This window comes from Schistocerca serialis, chromosome 1, assembly GCF_023864345.2.
Source record: "Schistocerca serialis cubense isolate TAMUIC-IGC-003099 chromosome 1, iqSchSeri2.2, whole genome shotgun sequence".
NCBI lineage: Eukaryota > Metazoa > Arthropoda > Insecta > Orthoptera > Acrididae > Schistocerca > Schistocerca serialis.
This window is the reverse complement of record NC_064638.1, coordinates 604711753-604736951: the sequence shown is the minus strand read 5'-3', so window position 1 is coordinate 604736951 and position 25199 is coordinate 604711753. Positions and strand designations below refer to the sequence as shown.

General features: G+C 41.4%; 1 protein-coding gene across 3 annotated transcripts in view; it reads left to right on the top strand.

The window, feature by feature from the left end:
• The first annotated feature begins 383 nt into the window (after positions 1-383).
• The window catches only part of LOC126477299 (DNA-directed RNA polymerase III subunit RPC1), a 231559-nt gene continuing 206743 nt past the window's right edge, over positions 384-25199 (top strand). For 2 of the 3 annotated variants that reach the window (XM_050103606.1, XM_050103605.1), the window contains exons 1-2: positions 384-513; positions 691-826. In XM_050103606.1, the coding sequence (XP_049959563.1) occupies positions 470-513; positions 691-826 (180 nt within the window). In that variant the 5' untranslated portion in view covers positions 384-469. Of the gene's footprint in view, positions 514-690; positions 827-25199 lie in introns of those variants that run through there. The other variant, XM_050103608.1, reaches the window with a different exon arrangement.

Genomic DNA, 25199 nt, shown 5'->3' with positions numbered 1-25199 from the left:
ACCGCCGATACGTCGTTAATTGACATGTAATTATAAGGAATCTTACTAAGCGTGACTTGTTTGTGATAAATCCTCAACGCGCCAAAAACAACATTAATCCTGCACGAGGATGAAATACAGAGCATTTCGATTGGGTTTCAATTTCTGACTATCATTGATCACTTGGTTACAGCTCAGACTGAGTGGTGGAGATGTTGCTAGACCCCTTGGTATTTCCGTTCTTCCTAACTAAAATAGCGAGTTTAAAGATCACGAACGAGGTAACTGAACAATGCTCTTGACCGTCGGTTGTTGGCTTGTTCCAATTTAAAAGATATTATTTCTACTAGTGGTCACTAACTGAATTGTGTGCTGTCTTCACGGACGATGTTCTTTGATTTGTTGTTGCACGTGTGCTGTCAATGTCAACAACGTGTGAGAGAACGGAGTTAATGTAGCGTGGTACCTGTGTTTTACATTTTGTCACAACATGGTTAAAGAACAATACCGCGAGACAAATTTGGCACGAAAAATGTGAGAAATTTCAAGTATTCTTGTTTGCTATACGGTATTTGGTTATTTAAAGTTCATGTTTTGAAATATGCAAGAAATGTTTTGTTACTTAAGTTCTGCCCTGTGTGTGTGGATGAGATAATGATTGACTCACTGCGTGAGTACCACTAGTAATTTGTGATATAATGAACTCTGCAGATCTCATGTCTCCTTCGGTGTAGACAGTTGTCATCAGATTGAGCAACAAGCTCATTTGCATGTTGTGGCGAAGAACCTATACAGCCAGGATCCCCAGAGGACACCCGTCCAGTATGGAGTTCTTGATAGACGAATGGTAAGTCGTGTCATTTTACATTCGTTGTGACATTTTTATTGAACAAACAACAGTGAAAGGTGGAACCAAGTAAGCCGCACGTTGTAAAACAGTTCAGTGATAATACTTCTAAATACTTTCAACATTTCCGAAAGCTATCGACGGAGAAATTTCGATACGACAGGACTAATATTTAAATTCCTTGCCTTTAAGAGCGTGTAATATATTAGAAGTAATTGTTTAGTGTCTGATGGGCTTTTGTTTGAAAAATGACATCAAAAATATAGATATAACGAAATGATTTCTGTTGTATTCTTTCTCCTCTATACAAAATATCGTCCCCTTTCTCCACCTGCAGTGCGGAGCATGATGAAGTAGTTCAAATAAACTGGAGAACTGGGCATCGCTATGGGGGAGAGGCCATTGACCGGTTGCACCACAGGTGGTGATGAAATCACTGTTGCTAAGGCAGACAGTGCTTCGCGCAATTCCTGATCGACAGGCAGTGCGTGAGCAGTGTCATGAGAGTTGAACATCCTGCGATCCACTGCACAGAAGGTGCTTTGAACTGTTCTTAAACTCTATGCGTACAAGATCCATATCATACAGCAGCATGCACCACAGGATGCATGACGTGTTGACTTTGCGCTGCACTTTCTCGTGAGGATTGAAGTTGACGAGGGCTGGTCCTTGACCGTCCTATGGACGGACAAAGCTCATTTTTATCTGATGGGTGTGGTAATCACACAAAATTGCCGAGTGTGGATATCTTCACTTCCAATCACTGCATGTGATGAATGTGTCACCGTGTGGCGTGGCTTCTTGGCTACATTCATCATTGGCTCATTCTTTTTTGAGCAGGTTGGTGCCTCAAGGACCAAAGCCGCGCAATGTGTCTGGTCAACATTACTGCGATATGCTTCACCAGCATGTCATACCCACCCTACAGGAGATAGATGCATTGAACTCAACAGTTATCGTGCAAGATGGGCCCCCATCAAGTATCACTTGTGAAGTTCATCTGCTATTCCGAACCACATTTGGAGATGATCAAAGTATCAACCATCTCCCTCACTCGTTGTGATTTCTGGTTGTGGGGCTACCTGAAGGACAGGGTTTACTAAGGTGTCATTACACATGTACTGATTTGAAGTGCAGTATATTAAGAGAGATAGCCAGCACACTAACAGAAATGCTTCATTCAGCTGTGCATAATGCAGTCCTGTGCTTTCAGTCTCTTCTGGACACTGATGGGCACCATAATGAGCCCCGTTTGTAGCAGTAATGGTACCAGTATGTAATGATGTGATGTACCGTGCCAGCACATTAAAAGTGTGTCAGTTGAATTGATGCTGCATTATTGCTCTTCCCTATGTCTGTTTCATTAGTGCTACCAAGTTTGGTCTTCGTATGGTAATTAATTTCCATTTTATGACATGTTAAATAGGGAAAGTTCAACTATAACCACCCAGTACCTTCATATGGCTACTAATTTCTCGTATCTTGTTTTTGCAGTTCAAACACTAGATGTACTGTGTTGGCAGTAGTGTCATTCTTTGCAGTCTGTTGTAAATGGCAGATTTCTAGGCTCATTCAATAGTGTTTTTGTAAAAAGAATGTTGTCTTCTCTGTTGGGGATTCTGTTTGAGTAGGCCTATATGAAGCATTCCTGTAGTACTCGCTTGTTGAACAGACCTGTCAGTAATAGGACATCTCTGAATTGCTTCGATGTTTTCCTTTAATCGAACCTGATGGAGATCCCAGACACTCGAGGAGTGCATAAGAATGTGTGGCATAAGTGTTCTTTGTTGTTTCTGTTCCTTGATTTTTCCCAGTAAACTGAAGTTGACCATTTGCCATCCCTATTACCACCCTTAGGTGTTCATTCAATTTCATATCACTTTGCAGTGTTACACATAAAAATTTTATCAACATGACTGTGTTTTTTATTTATTTGTAAGGTATACAACTTTGCTTCCACTGATTTTTCCCCAATATTTGAGGCTTTAATGAAACAAATTGGTTTAATGTGTATCATTCAAAGTATTTTTCATTGCTGGCCACTACTTGCTCCCGTCTTTCGATCAGTGCATGACTCCCGCGTCGAAAAAATTGTTCATCTTTCGAAGTGATCCACAAATCGATCCAAGTTGTGACTTCGTAATGAGATCAGAAGTGTTGGTCAGCCAGGCCATGCGCCATTGATCTAAACAGGTGACAGTCGGAGCGAGCAATGTCTGGAGAATACAGACGGGTGGGTAGGACTTACCATTTTAACGTTTCAAAGTACATTTTGACCTCTTTTGCAACATGGGGTCGAGCATTGTCATGCTGCAAAATCACTTTATCGTGCGTCTCATTGTATTGTGGCCATTTGTCTTTTAATGCTCTGTTCAAATGCATTAATTGTGTTCAATATCGAGCACCTGTAATTGTTTCACTTGGTTTTAATACCTCATAGTACACAACGCCGAGCTGGTCCCAACAAATGCAGAGCATGATATTGGAGCTGTTAATATTTGGTTTGGCTGTCAATGTGGAAGCATGGCTAGGACATCCCGGTGATTTTTTTCATTTAGGGTTATTGTAATGAACCCATTTTTTGTCCCTGGTCACAATGCAATGCAGAAATCCCTTCCGTTTTTGCCTCTGAAGCAACTGTTCACAAACACACAAATGCCGTTCAACGTCTTTTGGTTTCAGCATACACGGGACCCAAGTTCCTTCTTTCTGAATCATGCCCATAGCCTTGAGATGTTTGGAATGGCATGCTGTGTCACTCCCACTAATTCTGGCAATTCTTCTTGAGTTCGACACGAGTCTTCACTCGGCAGTGTCTCCAATTCTGCATCTTCAAAAACATTCTCTCTTCCACCACTATGCCAGTCTATGATATTAAAATCACCATTTTTGAAGTGTTGAAACACTCATGACACATTCTCTCATCAATAGTGTCCTCGCCATATGTACTTCAGAGCATTCTATGAGACTCAGCTGCTGTTTTCTTCACATTGAAACAAAGCAGTAACACCTCCCGCAAATGACAAGAGTTAGGTTCGTAACCTGACATTTTCAATCAAGAACAACTTTATGATGCAGACACAAATCGACTAATGTTTGAATGATGTTATGTTGACCGAGGTCCAAGCTAACTGCCTGATGTCTGTGATCTGTTTCTTTCGGCCACTACTTACCATTGTTGCCATCTATTGGCAAACTGCAGAAGCAAAGTTGTACGTCAAAATTACGTAGGACCAAATTGAAAATCAAATCTCCGAGGTTATGGAACGAGTCAGTACATGAAATTGCAACATAAAAGCAATAACAGATAAAAATAAAATGTTTGTGGACCCGAGAAAAAATCAGGCAATAAGTTTAAGTAAACACAGTCGACAATACAACAAGAATGAGCTTCATTTTTCAAGGAACTGCTTGACAGAATAGAAGGAGTGACCCATAAGGAAACTCTTGAGTTTTTATTTGAAAGTGTGTTACTGCTAAGATTTTTGAATTCTAGTGGTAGCTTATTGAAAATGGATGCAGCAGTACACTGTACACCTTTCTGCACAAGGAAGTCCAATCCAAATGCAGGTTTGATTTCTGCCGAGTATTCACTGAGTGAAAGCTGCTTATTCTTGGTAATAAGCTAATATTGTTAACAAGAAACGACAGTAAGGAATATATACATTGAGAGGCCAATGTCAAAATACCCAGACTTGTGAACAGGGGTCGACAAGAGGTTCGCGAATTTAAACCACTTACTGCCCGTTTCTGTTCCATAAATATCCTTTTAGAATGGAAAGAGTTACCCCAAAATATAATACCATATGGCATGTTGTTGTTGTTGTGGTCTTCAGTCCTGAGACTGGTTTGATGCAGCTCTCCATGCTACTCTATCCTGTGCAAGCTTCTTCATCTCCCAGTACTTACTGCAACCTACATCCTCCTGAATCTGCTTAGTGTATTCATCTCTTGGTCTCCCTCTATGATTTTTACCCTCCACGCTGCCCTCCAATACTAAATTGGTGATCCCTCGATGTCTCAGAACATGTCCTACCAACCGATCCCTTCTTCTAGTCAAGTTGTGCCACAAGCTCCTCTTCTCCCCAATTCTATTCAATACCTCCTCATTAGTTATGTGATCAACCCATCTAATCTTCAGCATTCTTCTGTAGCACCACATTTCGAAAGCTTGTATTCTCTTCTTGTCTAAGCTATTTATCGTCCACGTTTCACTTGCATACATGGCTACACTCCATGCAAATACTTTCAGAAACGACTTCCTGGCATTTAAATCTATACTCGATGTTAACAAATTTTTCTTCTTCAGAAACGCTTTCCTTGCCATTGCCAGTCTACATTTTATATCCTCTCTACTTCGACCATCATCAGTTATTTTGCTCCCCAAATAGCTAAACTCCTTTACTACTTTAAGTGTCTCATTTCCTAATCTAATTCCCTCAGCATCACCCGACTGAATTCGACTACATTCCATGATCCTTGTTTTGCTTTTGTTGATGTTCATCTTATACCCTCCTTTCAAGACACTGTCCATTCCGTTCAACTGCTCTTCCAAGTACTTTGCTGTCTCTGACAGAATTACAATGTCACTGCCGAACCTCAAAGTTTTTATTTCTTCTCCATGGATTTTAATACCTACTCTGAATTTTTCTTTTACTGCTTGCTCAATATACAGATTGAATAACACCAGGGATAGGCTACAACCCTGTCTCACTCTCTTCCCAACCACTGCTTCCCTTTCATACCCCTCGACTCGTATGACTGCCATCTGCTTTCTGTACAAATTGTAAATAGCCTTTCGCTCCCTGTATTTTACCCCTGCCATCTTCAGAATTTGAAAGAGAGTATTCCAATCAACATTGTCAAAAGCTTTCTCTAAGTCTACAAATGCTAGAAACGTAGGTTTGCCTTTCCTTAATCTTTTTTCTAAGATAAGTCATAAGGTCAGTATTGCCTCACATGTTCCAACATTTCTACGGAACCCAAACTGATCTTCCCCGAGGTCGGCTTCTACCAGTTTTTGTATTCGTCTGTAAAGAATTCGCGTTAGTATTTTGCAGCTGTGACTTATTAAACTGATAGTTCGGTAATTTTCACATCTGTCAACACCTGCTTTCTTTGGGAATGGGATTATTGTATTCTTCTTGAAGTCTAAGGGTATTTCGCCTGTCTCATACATCTTGTTCACCAGATGGTAGAGTTTTGTCAGGACTGGCTCTCCCAAGACTCTCAGTAATTCTAATGGAATGTTGTCTACTCCGGGGGCCTTGTTTTGACTTAGGTCTTTCAGTGCTCTGTCAAACTCTTCAGGCAAAATCGTATCTCCCATTTCATCTTCATCTACATCCTCTTCCATTTCCATAATATTGTCCTCAAGTACATCACCCTTGTATAGACCCTCTATACACTCCTTCAACCTTTCCGCTTTCCCTTCTTTGCTTAGAACTGGGTTTCCATCAAAGCTCTTGATATTCATGCAAGTGGTTCTCCTTTCTCCAAAGGTCTCTTTAATTTTCCTGTAGGCAGTATCTATCTTACCCCTAGTGAGATAACCCTCTACATCCTTACATTTATCCTCTAGCCATCCCTGCTTAGCCATTTTGCACTTCCTGTCGATATCATTTTTGAGACGTTTGTATTCCTTTTTGCCTGCTTCATTTACTGCATTTTTATATTTTCTCCTTTCATCAATCAAATTCATTATTTCTTCTGTTACCCAAGGGTTTCTACTAGCCCTCGTCTTTTTACCTATTTGATCCTCTGCTGCCTTCACTATTTCATCCCTCAAAGCTACCCATTCTTCTTCTACTGTATTTCTTTCCCCCATTCCTGTCAAGTGTTCCCTTATGCTCTCCCTGAAACTCTGTACAACCCCTGGTTCTTTCAGTTTGTCCAGGTCCCATCGCCTTAATTTCCCACCTTTTTGCAGTTTCTCCAGTTTTAATCTACAGTTCATAACCAATAGATTGTGGTCAGACTCCACATCTGCCCCTGGAAATGTCTTACAATTTAAAACCTGGTTCCTAAATCTCTGTCTTACCATTATATAATCTATCTGATACCTTTTAGTATCTCCAGGGTTCTTCCATGTATACAACCTTCTTTCATGCTTCTTAAACCAAGTGTTAGCTATGATTAAGTTATGCTCTGCTCAAAATTCTACCAGGTGGCTTCCTCTTTCATTTTTTAGCCCCAATCCATATTCATCTACTGTGTTTCCTTCTCTCCCTTTTCCTACTCTTGAATTCCAGTCGCCCAAGACTATTAAATTTTCGTCTCCCTTCACTACCTGAATAATTTCTTTTATCTCATCATACATTTCATCTATTTCTTCATCATCTGCAGAGCTAGTTGGCATAAAAACTTGTACTACTGTAGTAGGCATGGGCTTTGTGTCTATCTTGGCCACAATAATGCGTTCACTATGCTGTTTGTAGTAGCTAACCCGCACTCCTATTTTTTTTATTCGTTATTAAACCTACTCCTGCATTACCCCTATTTGATTTTGTATTTATAACCCTGTAATCACCTGACCAAAAGTCTTGTTCCTCCTGCCACCGAACTTCACTAATTCCCACTATATCTAACTTTAACCTATCCATTTCCCTTTTTAAATTTTCTAACCTACCTCCCCGATTAAGGGATCTGACATTCCACGCTCCGATCGGTAGAACGCCAGCTTTCTTTCTCCTGATAACGACGTCCTCTGGAGTAGTCCCCGCCTGGAGATCCGAATGGGGGACTATTTTACCTCCGGAATATTTTACCCAAGAGGACATCATCATGATTTAATCATACAGTAAAGCTGCATGCCCTCGGGAAAAATTACGGCTGTAGTTTCCCCTTGCTTTCAGCCGTTGTAGTACCAGAACAGCAAGGCCATTTTGGTTAATGTTACAAGGCCAGATCAGTCAATCATCCAGACTGTTGCCCCTGCAACTGCTGAAAAGGCTGCTGCCCCTCTTCAGGAACCACACGTTTGTCTGGCCCTCAACAGATACCCCTCCGTTGTGGTTGCACCTACGGTATGGCTATCTGTATTGTTGAGGCACGCAAGCCTCCCCACCAACGGCAAGGTCTGTGGTTCATGGGGGGGCCATATGACGTAAGCAAATGAAAATAAGCAAAGTAGACTAATTTTCATGTCGAACGATCACTCACTTCTGATACAATTCGAATAGTAAAAATGGCAGCATTAAGTCTTTGAACAAGATCCTGAATGTGGGCTTTCCACGACAGCTTACTATCTATCTGAACACCTAGGAATTTGAACTATTCAGTTTCACTAATCACATGCCCGTTCTGTGAAATTAAAATGTCAGATTTTGTTGAATTGTGTGTTAGAAACTGTAAAAACGGAGTCTTACTGTGTTTTAGTGTTAGTTTATTTTCTACAGGCCATGAACTTATGTCATGAACTGCACTATTTGAAACCGAGCTAGTGTTGCACACAGCATCCTTTACTACCAAGCTAGTGTCCTCAGCAAACAGAAATATTTTAGAGTTACACATAATACTAGAGGGCATATCTTCTATATAAATAAGGAACGGGAGTGGCCCCAACACTGATCCCTGGGGCACCGATACCCCACTCAGACCCCACATCACAGCCATTCTCAAGACTGTATATAAGGACCTTTTGCTGCCTGTTGCTGAATTAATAGGTGAACCAATTGTGAGCTACTCCACATATTCCATAATGATCCAGCTTCTGGAGCAATATTTTGTGATCAACATAATCAAACACCTTTGTTAAATCAAAAAATGTGCCTAGTGTTCGAAACCTTTTGTTTAAACCATCCAGTACCTCACAGAGAAAAAGAGAATAGAGCGCTTTCAGTTGTTAAGCGACTTATAAAGCCAAACTGTACATTTGATAGCAAATGCTGTGATATACAGTGATCAATGATCCTTACGTACATAGCATTTTCAATAACTTTAGCAAACACTGGTGACGTAGAAATAGGTCTAAAATTGTCTACGTTATCACTTTCTCCCTTTTTATGAAGTGGCTTTACTACTGAGAACTTTAATTGTTCAGGAAACTAACCATTCCTAAAGGAAAAATTACAAATGTGGCTAAATACAGGGCTAACATGTGCAGCACAGTACTTCAATATTCTGCTAGGCACGCCATCATAACCATGAGAGTCCTTAGTCTTCAGTGATTTAATTATTGACTCAATCTCCACCTTGTCTGTATCACAGAGGAGTATTTCAGACATCAGTCTCAGAAAGGCATTTGCCAAGAGAGTTATATGATTCCCTGTAGAAACTAAATTTTTATTTAATTCACCAGCAATGCTCAGAAAATGGTTGTTAAATACTGTACATATATCTGATTTATCAGTAACAGAAATATTTTTACTGCAAACTGACTTTATATCATTGACCTTGTGCTGCTGACCAGACACTTCTTTCACAACTGACCATATGGTTTTAATTTTATCCTGTAAATTAGCTATTCTATTTGCATACCACATACTCTTTGCCTTCCTAAGAATATTTTTAAGCACCTTACAATGTAATGGGCTTACTGCAGCTTGATTGTGACTACTTCTAACATTTTGATATAATCCCGGGTTTGTTCTACATGATTTCCTTATCCCACTAGTCAGCCATCTGGGCTGCCTTTTACTGCTAGTACTTAATTTAGAATGGAAACAACTCTCAAAGAGCATGAGAAATGTGTGAAGAAAAGCATTAAATTTGTCATCTATGTTATTGGCACTATAAACATTCTGCCACTCTTATTCCTTGATGAGATTTAAAAACTCTCTATTGCTGTTGGATTAACTTTCCTACTTAGTTTGTAATTATATGTGACATTTTTTTGGTTATAAAAGCCTTTTGGTGTTAAAATTTGTGCATCATGGGCTAAAAGGACATTCACCCTTTTGCTAACAGAATGTCCATCTAGAAACGAAGAATGAATAAAAATATTGTGTATGGCTGTGCTACTGTTCCCCTGCACCCTAGTTGGAAAGCACACAATCTGCATCAGATCATATGAATTTAGTAGATCTACCAACATCCGCTTTCTTGCACCATCGTATACAAAATTTATATTGAAGTCACCACATATATCTAATTTCTGGTATTTCCTAAATAGTGAATCAAGAAACATTTCTAGCTTGAGCTGAAAAGCTCTGAAGTCAGAGTTAAGGGACCAATAAACAACAACAATTAGAAGTTTAGTTTCACTAAATTCAACTGTCCCTGCACAACAATCAAATATCTGTTCAGTTCAGTGCAGTGCCGTGATACGTTTATGGACTCAAATGGAACACTATTTTTTACGTACATGACAACTCCCCCACCCTGCAAGGAACTCCTTGAAAAACAGTCAGCTAATCCGTATCCTGGTAAAGGAAGGATCTGAACTGTCAAATTATTTAAGTGGTGCTCCAATATACCAGTAATTTCAAAGTCAACATCTATAAGCGGTTCACTAACTTCATCTCTAATACCTCTTATATTTTGATGAAATATGCTAGTTTCTTCTCTACTTGGAAACATGATGTCCTCTGAAGGTGAGGCCTTAGAGGGACTTCCTGTAAGCATGTGTATCTATCATCTGACTTCAATGTAAAAAAGGTGCAGCTCTAACACCAACTACTGGAATTTTTCCATGAGTACTCCCACTACACTGCCACCTATAAGCTTTGCCAGCCTCCCCTTCCCATACCTACTAAGGTGTAGGCCATGCTTAGCGAAACCCAATCTACTGATAGACTCAACTGGGACCACTGAAATGTGACCCATGCCCTCTGCCATCAGTGCTTTCTCCAGCCCCATGTTAATGCGCCTAACAGCCGCATTAAGATGAGGCTGATCATGATGCTGAAACAGTTGCATGAAATGCACATTAGTGTCAGCAGTTTGAGTAGCTATCTTTACCAGGTCACCAACAACATCATATTCTCTATCCCTATTAAGACTGTTCCCTGTTCCACCCACTATCACCACCTGATCCTCCTTCGTAAAATTCCTACATAACTCCCCTATCCTGTCTGTCACCTGAGATGACCATGCAGTAGGCTTCACAATGCTGTTGACCTGGTACTCACTCCCTAAAACTTCCTGCAGCTGCTGGCCCGCACCTATACCGTGAGAACTACCTAGCAGTAGAACCTTCTTCTTTCTGTTAGACTTATCAATTGATCTAGGCCTCCTAACTGCTGAGGACTGCTGCATGTTCCCTACACCTACAGCTACAAGAGGCTCCTCTCCACTTAACTCTGAAAGTTGGTCAAATCTATTGCATATACTCAAAGTATAACTGTCTGAATACCTGCTCCTCCTAGCTGCCTTCTTGCCAACTGCCAGTTCCCATTCTCCAGCAATCTTTACCCTCCTCAACCTGTCTAGTTCCTCTTTTGTGTGTTGTAACTGCACCTGAAGGGCACAGATATTATGCTCCTGCTCCTCTATCAACTTATTTCTACTACATATTCTGCATTCCCAGGAGAGGACCTTGTTAGAATTCCCACTGGCTTCCCCACTGCATTCTCCCCACTACTCACAAACTTACGACGGAGCCCACACTTCTCACTGGGGTAAAACTTTACATACTGAAAAAAACTATACGTCCACATTACCTAAGTTCAGTTACACCAGTAGGACTATTTATAAAATGAACAATAGTGGTCTCAAGATTCTCTCTCTATTAAGAAAGCAACTACTTCTATTAATACTACTAAACCACAACTAATACCAATACTAACAAAACTTAATGCTGTATTCAAACATTAGAGGATTGTTTTCCTACTCTTATTCATTAACATATATTTTTCTACATTTAGAACAAGCTGCAATCCATTGTACAAATAGAAATTCTATCCAAGTCATCCTATTTCCTCCTACAGTCACTTGACACTTTCCTGTACCCTATAGTGTCCTCAGCATTCAGTCACAGATTGCTGCGTCTATACTTCATGAGCTGCCTTATGGTATGTGGCACAGGGTAATTTGTGTAACCCTGTTACTTCTTGCTTTTCCTGTTCCTGTTGCAAATGATCCTCGAGAAGATATCTTGTTCCTAAGCATCCATGCGAACTCATATCTCCCTAATTTTACCTCCGTGGTCTTTTCTTGAAGTTTACCTAAATGGAAGCAATATATTTGTTGACTCTTAAGGAAAAAAAAAAAAAAAAGACACTCATAATTGTCGTAGAAAAGCACCCTATGATCTCACTGTAACCGTTACGATGTGGAACCCTTTAAATGGCACATAATGCATATACACTCCTGGAAATTGAAATAAGAACACCGTGAATTCATTGTCCCAGGAAGGGGAAACTTTATTGACACATTCCTGGGGTCAGATACATCACATGATCACACTGACAGAACCACAGGCACATAGACACAGGCAACAGAGCATGCACAATGTCGGCACTAGTACAGTGTATATCCACCTTTCGCAGCAATGCAGGCTGCTATTCTCCCATGGAGACGATCGTAGAGATGCTGGATGTAGTCCTGTGGAACGGCTTGCTATGCCATTTCCACCTGGCGCCTCAGTTGGACCAGCGTTCGTGCTGGACATGCAGACCGCGTGAGACGACGCTTCATCCAGTCCCAAACATGCTCAATGGGGGACAGATCCGGAGATCTTGCTGGCCAGGGTAGTTGACTTACACCTTCTGGAGCACGTTGGGTGGCACGGGATACATGCGGACGTGCATTGTCCTGTTGGAACAGCAAGTTCCCTTGCCTGTCTAGGAATGGTAGAACGATGGGTTCGATGACGGTTTGGATGTACCGTGCATTATTCAGTGTCCCCTCGACGATCACCAGTGGTGTACGGCCAGTGTAGGAGATCGCTCCCCACACCATGATGCCGGGTGTTGGCCCTGTGTGCCTCGGTCGTATGCAGTCCTGATTGTGGCGCTCACCTGCACGGCGCCAAACACGCATACGACCATCATTGGCACCAAGGCAGAAGCGACTCTCATCGCTGAAGACGACACGTCTCCATTCGTCCCTCCATTCACGCCTGTCGCGACACCACTGGAGGCGGGCTGCACGATGTTGGGGCGTGAGCGGAAGACGGCCTAACGGTGTGCGGGACCGTAGCCCAGCTTCATGGAGACGGTTGCGAATGGTCCTCGCCGATACCCCAGGAGCAACAGTGTCCCTAATTTGCTGGGAAGTGGCGGTGCGGTCCCCTACGGCACTGCGTAGGATCCTACGGTCTTGGCGTGCATCCGTGCGTCGCTGCGGTCCGGTCCCAGGTCGACGGGCACGTGCACCTTCCGCCGACCACTGGCGACAACATCGATGTACTGTGGAGACCTCACGCCCCACGTGTTGAGCAATTCGGCGGTACGTCCACCCGGCCTCCCGCATGCACACTATACGCCCTCGCTCAAAGTCCGTCCACTGCACATACGGTTCACGTCCACGCTGTCGCGGCATGCTACCAGTGTTAAAGACTGTGATGGAGCTCCGTATGCCACGGCAAACTGGCTGACACTGACGGCGGCAGTACACAAATGCTGCGCAGCTAGCGCCATTCGACGGCCAACACCGCGGTTCCTGGTGTGTCCGCTGTGCCGTGCGTGTGATCATTGCTTGTACAGCCCTCTCGCAGTGTCCGGAGCAAGTATGGTGGGTCTGACACACCGGTGTCAATGTGTTTTTTTTTCCATTTCCAGGAGTGTATTATATCTATAGATTTATGTATTCCTGTTGAAGAATTCATGCATGGTGTAGAAGGAGTTGTGAAGAAGATATGATTTGAGTTTGTTTTTAAAACTATTACTGCTGTCTGTCAGACATTTTATTTCATCTGCTAATTTATCAAAAAGTTTTACAGCAGCATATTTTACCCCTTTCTGTGCCAAAGATAGGTGAAGTAGAGGGTAGTGTTGAGTTTCTTTCTTCTGGTATTATAATCATGAATGTCACAGTTGTTTTTAAACTGGCCCATAGTGTTGAGAACATATTTTATTACCTAGTAAATGTACAGTGAGGCTGTTGTAAGAATTTCTAACCTTTTAAACAGATGCCTACAAGATGTGCGACTGTTAGCCCCACACATTGTTCTAACCACTTTCTTTTGTGCAGTGAATAATTTTTGCCTAAGTGTTGAGTTACCCCGAGAATATTATTCTGTATGGCATCAGAGATTGAAAGTACGCAAAGTATGTTAGCTTGCTAATTTCAATATCCACAAAATTAGCTTTCACGCTTACTAAATGTCTGGGTAATGAAGCATGCTGCTCTTCTTTGGATCTTCTCTATGTCCTCTAGTAGTCCTATCAGGTACAGATTGACTGATTAGCAACATAATGATATTAGTCTAATGAGTTTTTTTGTAAGCTGCCTCCTTTGTAGGTGGATTGCATTTTCTGAGGATTCTTCCAATGAATCTCAGTGTGGCATTTGCCTAATCTGCAGTTAGTTTCATGTGGTTGCTCCTTACGCATAATCGTCATCATTATTATTATCCTCATCAACACTGGCACAGCATCCCTTTGTGAGCCGTGTCCTTCTCTAAAAGATTATTCCATTCTTTCCTGTTTAGTGCCAAACTCCTCGAGTTCTGAATTCAAGTTTTCCTTATATACTCTATGACACTTTGGTCTCATCTCGGCTTTGGTCCTCCAACTGTCCCAGTTCCTTCGGGAACTGTATTGAATATCTTATTAATAATTCTGTTGATAGTTCTCACTAACAAACCTTTTAATTTTAATGCAGCTGACAATGTATTGTCCATTATATAGATTATATAATTCATAGTTGAATCTTCTTCTTCAGACATCATATTCTTTCAATGGCCCAAGAATTTCTCTTAAAATCTTTGTTTCAAATATGCTAAGTCACTTTTTATCAAATTTTGCTAATGTTAGGAACTCAGGTACAAAATAGGTTTTTACCTAAAATCCGCAATCTATTAATTACAATTGTGTGGAAATGTTTGATAAGTTAGTTCCCAACATTTTTGTACCAGTTCTGCTTGCATTAGATTATTCTTGTGGTTATTATTCTTCATCTACATATTCTGCAAATAACTGTGAAGTGCATGACAGAGGGTACGTCCTATTGTACTGGTTATTAGGGTTTTGTTCCTGTTCCATTCTCGTATGGAGCATGGGAAGAATGACTGTTTGAATGCTTCTGTGTGTCCTGTAATTATTCTAATCTTTCCCCATGACCCGTATGTGAGCGATACATGGGGGGTTGTTTATATTCATAGTCATCATTTAAAGCCACTTCTTGGAACTTTGTTACTAGACTTTGTTGGAATAGTTTACATCTATCTTCAAGAGCCTGCCAGTTAATTTTGTTCAGCATTGCTGTAACACTCTCCCATGGGTGAAACAAACCTGTGACTATTCAGGCTGCCCTTCTCTGCATATGTACAGTACCCCCTGTTACTCCTATTTGGTACAAGTCCCACACACTTGAGCAATATTCTAGAATGGGTTGCATGAGTGGTTTGTAAGCTATCTCCTTTGTAGACTGATTGGACTTCCCCAGTATTCTACTTCTACTGATAAATCAAATCTGCCATCTGCTTTACCCACAATGGAGCCTATGTGATCATTCCGTTTCTTGTCCCTTCAGTGCTAAACCCGGGTATCTGTATGAGTTTGCCAATTCCAACATGACTCATTGACATTATTTTCATAGGATACTATGTTTTTTCATTTTGTGAAGTGCACAATTTTACATACTGAATATTTAAAGGAAGTTGCCAGTCTGTGCATCACTTTGAAATCTTATGAAGATGTGACAAAATCTTGTCTTTCAGACAGTACTTCATTACAGATAACTGCATCATCTGCAAAAAATCTGATGAAGGTTGCCAACACACTTTCCTGTGGCAAACCCATCATTACTTCTACATCTCACGATGGTTCTCCATCCAAGATAACACACTGTGTCCTCCGTACCAAAATGTCCTCAATCCAGTCATAAATTACACCCCGTATGATTGAACTTTTGACAATAAGCATATGTGTGGTACTGAGTCAAATGCTTTTCGGAAATCAAGAAATACAGTATCTACTGGACTATCTTGATCCAAAGCTTCCAGTGTGTCACGTGAGAAAAGTGCGAGTTGGGTTTCCCATGATTGATGGCTTTGGAATCCATGCTGGTTGGCATGGAGGAGGTCATTCTGTTTAAGATATCTCATTATGTTTGAGCTCAGAATATGTTCTAAGATTCTACGAAAAATCAATGTCAAAGATATTGGATGATAGTTTTGTGACTCACTTCTACCACCCTTCTTGTAGACAGGTGCTTTCTTCCAACTACTGGGCATGGTTTTTTGTTCGGGAGACCTATGATAGATTATAGTTAGAAGAGGGGACAACTCAGCCACAAATTAAATGTAGAATCTGATAGGGATTCCATCAGGCCGTGGAGCCTTGTTCGATTTTAATGTTTTCAGCTATTTCCCAACACCTCTGACACTAATACCTATGTTAGTCATCTTTTCAGTGGTGCGAGGATTTAATTGAGAAAATTATCCTGGGTTTTCCTTTGTAAAGGAACATTTGAAAACAGAGTTAAGCATTTCAGCTTTTGCTTTGTTAGCCTCAATTCCAGTTTCTGTCTCATTGACCATGGACTGGACACTAACTTTGGTGCCACTAACAGCCTTTGCGTATGACCAGAATTTCTTCTTGATGGCTGCCTCCTCTGCCTCAGCAGTTGGTGCTGCTTCCTATATTTCCGAGTTCCTTGTGTTTAAAGAGGGTATGATTCCTTGATGCTCACCTAAACCCTTATTCAGTTGTTTGTCAAAGTGTAGAGCCCGTCTTTCACATATTGCTTCATCACTGCTCAAAATTGAGTCATAGTACTTTTATATATATTCATCATAGGCTGAAAATCCTGTTGGATTGTATTTAATTTTTGATAAAAACCTCTCACCTCATTCATCCCATTCAGCTGTCCATTTCTTCCAGTTCTACCCTTTCATGTTCTCTCTTTTTCTTTTTGAGCAGCCTCTTTTCTTCTCTTCATGCTTTTCGTTAAGCTTGTATAAATCTTTGGGCATGATTTACCCATTGCAGTCTCCTGTAGATCTTTTTTTGTAATTGCCATGACTTGTGTACACTCTTCATCCAACCAGATATCTGTTGTATTTCTTCGATTCTCTTACAGTCTGGCAAGTGTGCCAGGTATTCCTTGAATAGGTCAGAAATTCTTTTAGCAAGCTGGGGCTCCTTGAGCTTCTCAATATGGAATTTTCTTGCATAAGATCCATGTACCTTCCTTGCATTAGATATTGGGCTTCTGATTGTTGCTATTACATAGTAATTGTTATAGTCGAAATTCTCTCTCCTATAGCTACTAATGCTACTAATATCCATTAGGTTGGACAGATGTCATGCACCCATTAGGAGATGGTTGACTTGGTTAAATATATTTTTGTATGGAGATTTCTACGCTGTTTTATGTATATATTTGTGGTCAAAATTTGTACTGTCCACTACCATATTTCTTGAGAAAGCAAAATGTAGAAGTCTGCTCTCATTGTTATTTGCGTTACCTCAAAAGTTCCATTTTCTAATAAATTATCTTACTGTCTCCTGTGAGACATTTGTTTTTTAATTCATATAACTTATCTTAAAAAGCTGCCTCCTCTTCAGTTGGTGCATGAGCACATGTGAGACTATAGTTGAAGAATTTCCCTCTGTTTCTGAATCTGCACAAGCTGTGTCACTTCAACTGGAAGTCCGTGATAAGCTTTCTTTCTCTTATTTACAATAAAACCATTACCTAACATGTGACTTTCTTTTGGCAGCTGTAAATTATCGTGTGATCCTTCTACTTTATAACTCCTTCACCTAACCATCTCACTTCCTGAACAGCTGTATCATCCAGATGATCAAGTAATTTTGCTTAGAACTCCAGCTTAATAGAGAGTTAGCACACTCCATGATCTCAATTTAAATTCTTTAGATGTCTGCCAGTTCATTGTAAATGGGTCGGGCCAGCTATTTCTTCATTAGATTTCCTAACATTTGATTTTTACAGGTTGGGTTGTCAGCTCAGTGCCAGCACTCAGTGATCATGAATGCCATTGTTTTATATTGGGATTGATTCCCTTAGCTAGTGGGTATTGGATCCTCATTTTAAAGTGTTGGGTATTTGCGTGTTTTGCCCTCGCATGACTTGTCTGTGTACACCATTGTTCAGCAGCTCTGGTGTGGACTTGCTTGCGTCAAACTTAGTAGGAGTACCACATGTCACCACCCTTTTCATGCTCTGCCCCCTTCTTATTGTATACATACTTCCAGATGTTAATACAATAATGGGTCTTCTTATTTATGTGCAATACATTACATTTGGTAACATTGAGGATCAGTTTCCAATCCCTGCACCAACCATTGATCCTCAGTAGCTCTTCTTTTATTTCACTACAATTTTCCAGTGCTGCGACTTCTCTAGGTCATTTTGCAGATATTGTGAAAAGTAATGCTCCTATAACACTCTGTTATGGTAGATTCAAAGCTACTTTTACATTTGAAGAAGTCTCTTAATTGAGAATGACTTGCTGTGCTGTTTGCTAGAAACTGTTCAATCCAATCACACAACTGGTCTGATATTCCACATTCTTGTATTTTGTTCATTAGGTAGCAATGTGGAATTGTATCGAAAGCCTTCTGGAAGGCAAGAAACAGTGCTCAATATAAGGATCTATTGCATTCTCTGCCTTCTAAACAAACAGGGTGAGTTGGGTTTCACACATTTGTTGGTTGCAGAATCCATGTCAGTTCCTACAGAGGAGTTTTTCTATCTCCATAAATATCATAATATGCAAGCATAAAACATGTGTCAAATTTATACAACGTACTAATGTCAGTGATATAGATCTATAGTTTTGTGCATCTGTTCGAAGACCGTTCTTGGAAATGGGTACGACCTGGACACTTTTTCAATCACTAGAGATACTTCACTCTTCTAGTAACCTATGATACGATGCTGCTAGAAGGGGAGGAACTTCTTTCACACACTCTTTGTAGAATTGTATGGGTATTCCACCAGTTTGAGCAATTTTAGTTGATCTCGTATCCCTCGATCACTCGTTTTGATTTCTGTTATCTTAACAATATGCAACAATTTAAAGGAGGAATTGCAATATGATCCTCCTCAGTGAAACAGTTTTAGAAAGAGGAGTTTAATGTTTTGGCTTTCCATATTATCATCCCCTGTTTCAATGCCATTTTGGTCACAGAGTGTCTGGGCCATGGCCAGCTCCAGGGATTTTGCCAACTTGCCAGCATGTGCAAAAATTTCAAGTGCCCCACCCCCTCTATCCCAAACCCTTTCCATGCATTTTGCACATAGTCAACCTTTTTCCAGTGTCGTTCATCCATCATGTCTTCTTTTCACATATCACACTTACTCATAAGTCTTTTTGATGAAAACACACCTTTAAGACCAGAGCCAGGTATGAGGTACCAGTCAGTGAAGCAGAAGTGAAATGTTCACAGTATAATATGTTTTGAGTTATAGCTCCAAAATTAACTGTGTCAACCAAAATAAAGTTACATCACTCACAGAGTATAACTATAAAATCTGCTCCCTTTCTCTCATTTCCTAAACAGAGGAGAGCACGTGGTGCGGATGGAGGAGCACCATGACCACTGCGGGAAGAGTATCAAACGGGGAGTAGAAACAAATGCACTCTTTTTCACTGTGCACTGGATGACTGTTCACTGCAACACCAAATAGTGGTAGATCACATACATTGGCAGAAGTTGCAAAGGGCATGAAATGCCCCGAAATTTGAGTCTCAGTGAACAAGGAAAAGTAAGCTGAGTACACCAGGTGTAGAAGTATGAGACCGGAGTTTCCATATACATGGTGCTAGCTGTTAGTGTAGGATCTGTGAAACCGCATCTGGAGTGTCATCTGCTTCCTGTAATGGCTGACGACGAATGTCAACACACAGTAACCAAAGTTCCATACATCAGTATCTATTTCAAACCCGTAAACATGTCGAGTTTTGTGCATACGAACTATGTTTGAGCACAGAATTTGTTTTCTGTTTTCATTTGAAGAAAACTGCTGCAGAATCACATTGAATGCTTGTCGAAGCTTTTGATGAACATGCTGTTGGGAAAACACAGTGTTTCAAGTGGTTCAAAAAATTCAAAAGTGGTGATTTTGGCGTGAGAAACGATGAGCATGGGAAACTACCAAAAAACTTCGAAGACAACGAATTGCAGACCTTATTGGATGAAGTTGATACTCAACAGGAACTTGCAGAACAATTGAATGTGACACAGAAAGTTATGGGAAAGGTGCAAAAAGTGGGAAAATGGGTTCTGCATGAATTGAATGAAAGACAGCAAGCAGATTGAAAGACCACTTGTGAAATGCTGCTCACCAGATACAAGAGAAAGTTTTTTCCCCATCGAATAGCGACAGGTGATGAAAAATGGTGGATATAATTTGAGAATCCTAAGTGTTGTAAATCCTGGGTGAATCCAGGCAAACCATCGACATCCACTGCAAGCTCAAATCACTTTGGAAAGAAGATAATGCTCTGTGGTTGGTGGGATCAGGAGGGTGCCACCTATTGTGAGCTGCTAAAACCTGGTGAAACCATTAACACTGATTGCTACCAACAGCAAATGATTGATTTAAATTAAGTATTACATGAAAAATGATTGGAATATGGAAAGAGGCGACACAAAGTTGTATTGCTCCACGATAATGTCCCATCACACACAGCAAAATGGGTCAGGGAAACGATCAAAGCGTTCAGTTGGGAATTACAAGGGCATGCTGCTTATTCTCCAGACTTGGCTCTGTTCGATTATCACCTATTTGCATCACTGGGACATGCTCTTGCTGGACAATGCTTCAATTTGCATGAAAATGTACGAAAATGGCTCGCTGACTGGTTTGCTTCAAAAGAACAACTTTTTTTTTCATGGCATTCATAGCCAGCTGGAGAGGTGGGAGAAATATGTAAATAGCAATGGAGATTATTTTGAATAAAATATTGTTTATCATTTTCAAACAACAGATATGTAATTAATTGCAGTCAAATTCCAATTTCATACTTCTACACATGGTAGTACGTGAAATAATACCTCCAAACTAGATTTGCCCTGGCGGGTGACATTTGGCAATCTATTTCACTGCTAGAAAAAGCAAATATAGTCCCGCTGTACAATGTAAATGAATGAAAATGCACAACATTTATAAATAACTTATAACTGAAATTAATGATAAACACTTGCTTTGTATTAAGTTATTGGTATTGCTTTGAAATCAGTGAAATTCTGTATGACTTCACAAAATCCAAATATTCAGCTGCCTCGTGTTCAATCGGCAGTGTTTTAATCAGTTTAAACTTCGAAAAATTTCTTTCTCCACTTGCCACTGTCAGTAGTTGTGTTCACAAAATTCATAAGACTATATTTTATGTTGCACCAAAAGCCATGCTCTTTTGTATTAGTTTCAAGGTTTCACTTAGTGTGCTGTCGGGCTTTACCAAAGGAGAGGCCAAGTTAAGTTCATCTTTAAAATTTACAAGACTGATATCCTTTGCATGTCCATGACTAAAACTGGCCCATGGTTTGGAACACTTGTTACTTAAACCATCAGGTGGCATGTCTGTTGTACAAAAAATCGAAAAGCCCAGTGTGACTTTTAAGCTGTCGAAGTCTCTCACTGAGAGCACATATTGTCACATCCAGTACTTTAGATTAAAATTCTATTTTGTACTGCATTTCCGAATAAATTTCTCATCTTGTCAGTCATATTGGAACTGTTCCTTCTTCCATCTATTTTGTACCACCTACGGTTGGGTTCTCAGCATCAAGTTGGGTTCCAAGCTCCATAGCCTGTTGTAGGTAACACTGGAATTTGGGCCTCTGAGGGGGCTCACCACTCTGGTGAGTTCATGATTGGTTACCACAGGTACCCGGCCTTTGCAACATCTCTTCCTTTATGCGCTGCATGTCTATCCTCTTGATATTCCTTTCCCTCTCCCTTGTGAAACATGTCTGGTACATTTCTGGGAATGTGTTCTGCTTTTTCAGTAGCTGGATATCAGAACAGCCTCTACACTGTATTTTTGTTCTTTTTTTTCTTTCTTTGTTTCCCTTCTCCTGTCCTTCCACCACTTTGGCATTTGAGGTTCCTCTTTTTCTTCTTCCTCCTTGTGTGCTCTTGAAGACCGGCCCATGTGTCTGATGCATAACAGGTGACTGGGTAATGTGTAATTCCCAGCCCTGGATCAACAGATAGGGTTCGCACGTACCCTCTGGTACAAGCCAGGCCCAGGGAGGGGTGATTGCCTTAGCTGCTACCTTCCCAAATTGCCGATTAGTCCCTCTGTCAGATGTTTAGGATGTGTGAACAATCATCTAAGGCAAGTGAGCCCTCTCTGACGGGGGCCCTCAGTTGGAAGGAGTGCGCCATCAGAGATGTTGGCAGTCATGGGGGATTTTCTTGCAATGAGCCAATCATCGTCTTCTCAGTCTACATCTACTAAACATAAGAGGATTGAGGCTAAAAAACAAAGACTGTCCCAGCTGCACCTCGGTTTCTCATGGTTTCGCGTACTGAAGACAGTCAGTCTTTGCTACAGTTAATCCATTTATTATTCAGAACGGTATCAGCACAATTGCCGACCCTGTGAAATCCTGCTCTTGCTTATGCGATGGCACTTTGCTTTTGGAGACTGATTGGGATTCTCAAGCACATCTGCTTGCAGCTTCATTCCTTCATGGTTATCCTGTTCGTGTCAAGGCCCATTGATCACTGAATTCTTCACATGGTGTTATTTATACTAGGCTGCTTGATGATCTGACTGAGGCAGAAATCCAAACTTGCCTCCCTGATCAGGGTGTCATTGCAGTCCATTGGGTGATGAAAAAGGTAGATGCGTCCTTAGTGTCCACATGCACTCTATTTCTCATATTTGATAGAGTAGTGCTTCCATTCAAGATCAAAGTGGGCTATGAAGTTATCACAGTCCGACCATACATTTCGAACCTGATGCACTGCTACCAGTCTCGTTGTTACAACCACACTCGAATGTCCTGTCAACACCCGGCCAAATGTTTAACCTGTGGTAGGGATGCTCACAGGGGCAATTGTATTTCTCCTTCACCTCACTGTATCATTTGTAATGGCAACAATGCAGCCTCCTTTAGAGATTGTCCTGTGTGTCTCAATGAGCAGGCCATCCAGGAGATCTGGATGAAGGAAAAAGTACCTTACCCTGTTGCTTGCAAGTTGTTGGCTAGCTGGATACCATGCGTTCCACCATCCGGCACTTACACTACCATTCATGCTACATCTCGGTCCACGAAGGACATGGTCACGCAGACATGCAACATCAATTTCAGCACTGCAGTTGTAAAATGGCCCAGTATCATGGTAGCATCCCTGTCTCCTCCTCCTCCTCCTCCTCTGTAAGAAGCCACCAAATTTTCGCCTCATGCAGCGAAATCACCTGCTACAAAATCACTGGGCTGGAAAGGACAGAAGGAATACTACCGCAAATTTGCATCCCTCCAGCCAACAAATATCCGAATAATCATCTGCCAATCGCAAAGGCTCCAAGAAATCAAATAAAGGCAAAGAGTCTTCTCCATCGCCGACTCGGAGATCCTCTTCAACAGTGTTGCCATGTGATGCCCTCATCTGGCTGACCTCTGGGTCGCTACGTGCACCATCAACCATTTTTCTGCCTGGGCTCTGCAGACTGACCACGGGAGAATGGCAACACCTCTGTAGATATCATGCAGCAGGGTCCTCCAGTCTCTGCACCCTATAGCAGAGAGTCCTCGAAGGCTGGCACTCAGGCGAGGTGACACCACTTCGTTTTTTCCCCTCCTACCTTTCCTCATCAACACTCTTATCCAGTGGAACTTTTGCAGCCTTAGATCCAATGAAGAAAAATTATGGCTGCTTTTGGAATCACAGTGTCCACTTGTTCTCTGCCTCCAGGAAACAAAATTGCTTCCTCATGACCACTTTGACCTCTTGCATTTCTTTCCAGTCTGTTTTGACCTCCCAGAACCTCTCAGAGAGCTGCCCTCATGGCTAACCTTCTCAATTAACTCAAATTCATATGCCTCAACACTGGAGCACCCATGTTCCTTTCAGACTCCGCGAACACCAGTTCCCCTTGGGATCTCTCATTCTGCACTGCCCAGCTTGCCCATTGTCTTGAGTGGTCCATTTTCTCTTATATGTACTTGAGCAACCATTTCCCATGTGCTATCTGTCTGCTGACCACACATGTATGCAAACCTAAGTGGCAGCTTTCTAAGGCCAACTGGAGGCTTTACTCCTCCCTGGCGGCCTTCGATGAACAACATTTCCCCATTTGTGATGACCAGGTAGAATATCTTACAAACTGTATCCCTACCACTGCAGAAGATTTCATTTTTATCACTTTCTCTTTGCTGCACGGTGTCCTGCTGCCTTGGTGGACTGAGGTATGCCACAATGCAGTTCGCACGTGGAGATGTGGTCCATTGTCCTATGATGGCAAACTGCATTTGTTATAAATGGTTATGTGCACAGTCGTTTTCTTCTGGATGGCAAAAAAGGTAGCTGGATATTCTTTACTAGTTCTTTCAACAGTCATGTGGGCCAATGTTCGATGAATCTCTGGAACTAAGGTCATCCTGCAATTTCCAGCCTGACTGTAGCAGATTGTATCTTAATGGACCCTATTGCTATCTCGTACATCTTTGGCCACTGTTTTGCGGAGATTTCGAGCTTGGCTCACTATCACCCTGCCTTCCTCCCATCAGAAATGAGTGGGGGAGGCTGGGCGATATCGATCTCTTCTCAGAATTGTGAGTGGTGAGTGCTACACCATGCTCTCACTCCATTCCGATCCTCCACACCAGGGCTGGACAATGTCCACATTCAGATATTGAAGAACCTTTCTCTTGTGGGTAAACACTTTCTCCTTCGTACATATAATCACATCTGGGCAGAGGTCATGTTTCCTAGATGCTGGTCTGAAGTCAGTGTCATACCCATCCCTAAGCCTGGTAAAAGAACAAACATCTTCTTCCTAGTTATCACCTCAGTTCTCTCACCAGCTGTCTTTGCAAGGTGATGGAACATATGATTCATGCCCGGTTGGTATTGTGGCCCGAGTCTCACAGTTCACTAACCACTACACAATATGGGTTTCGAGGGCACCTTTCTGCAGTTGACCTACTCGTCACTTTGTCAAGCCATGTCATGAATGGTTTTCTGCAGAAATACCAGACTGTGATAGTGTTTTTCGATTTGGAGAAAGCCAACGATATCTGCTGGAGGACTGGTACCACCCTAGTCTTTACACATGGGTCTTCTGTGGCCAGATGTTTTGTTTCTTTCAGGAATTTTTAAAAGACTGAGTTTTCTAGGT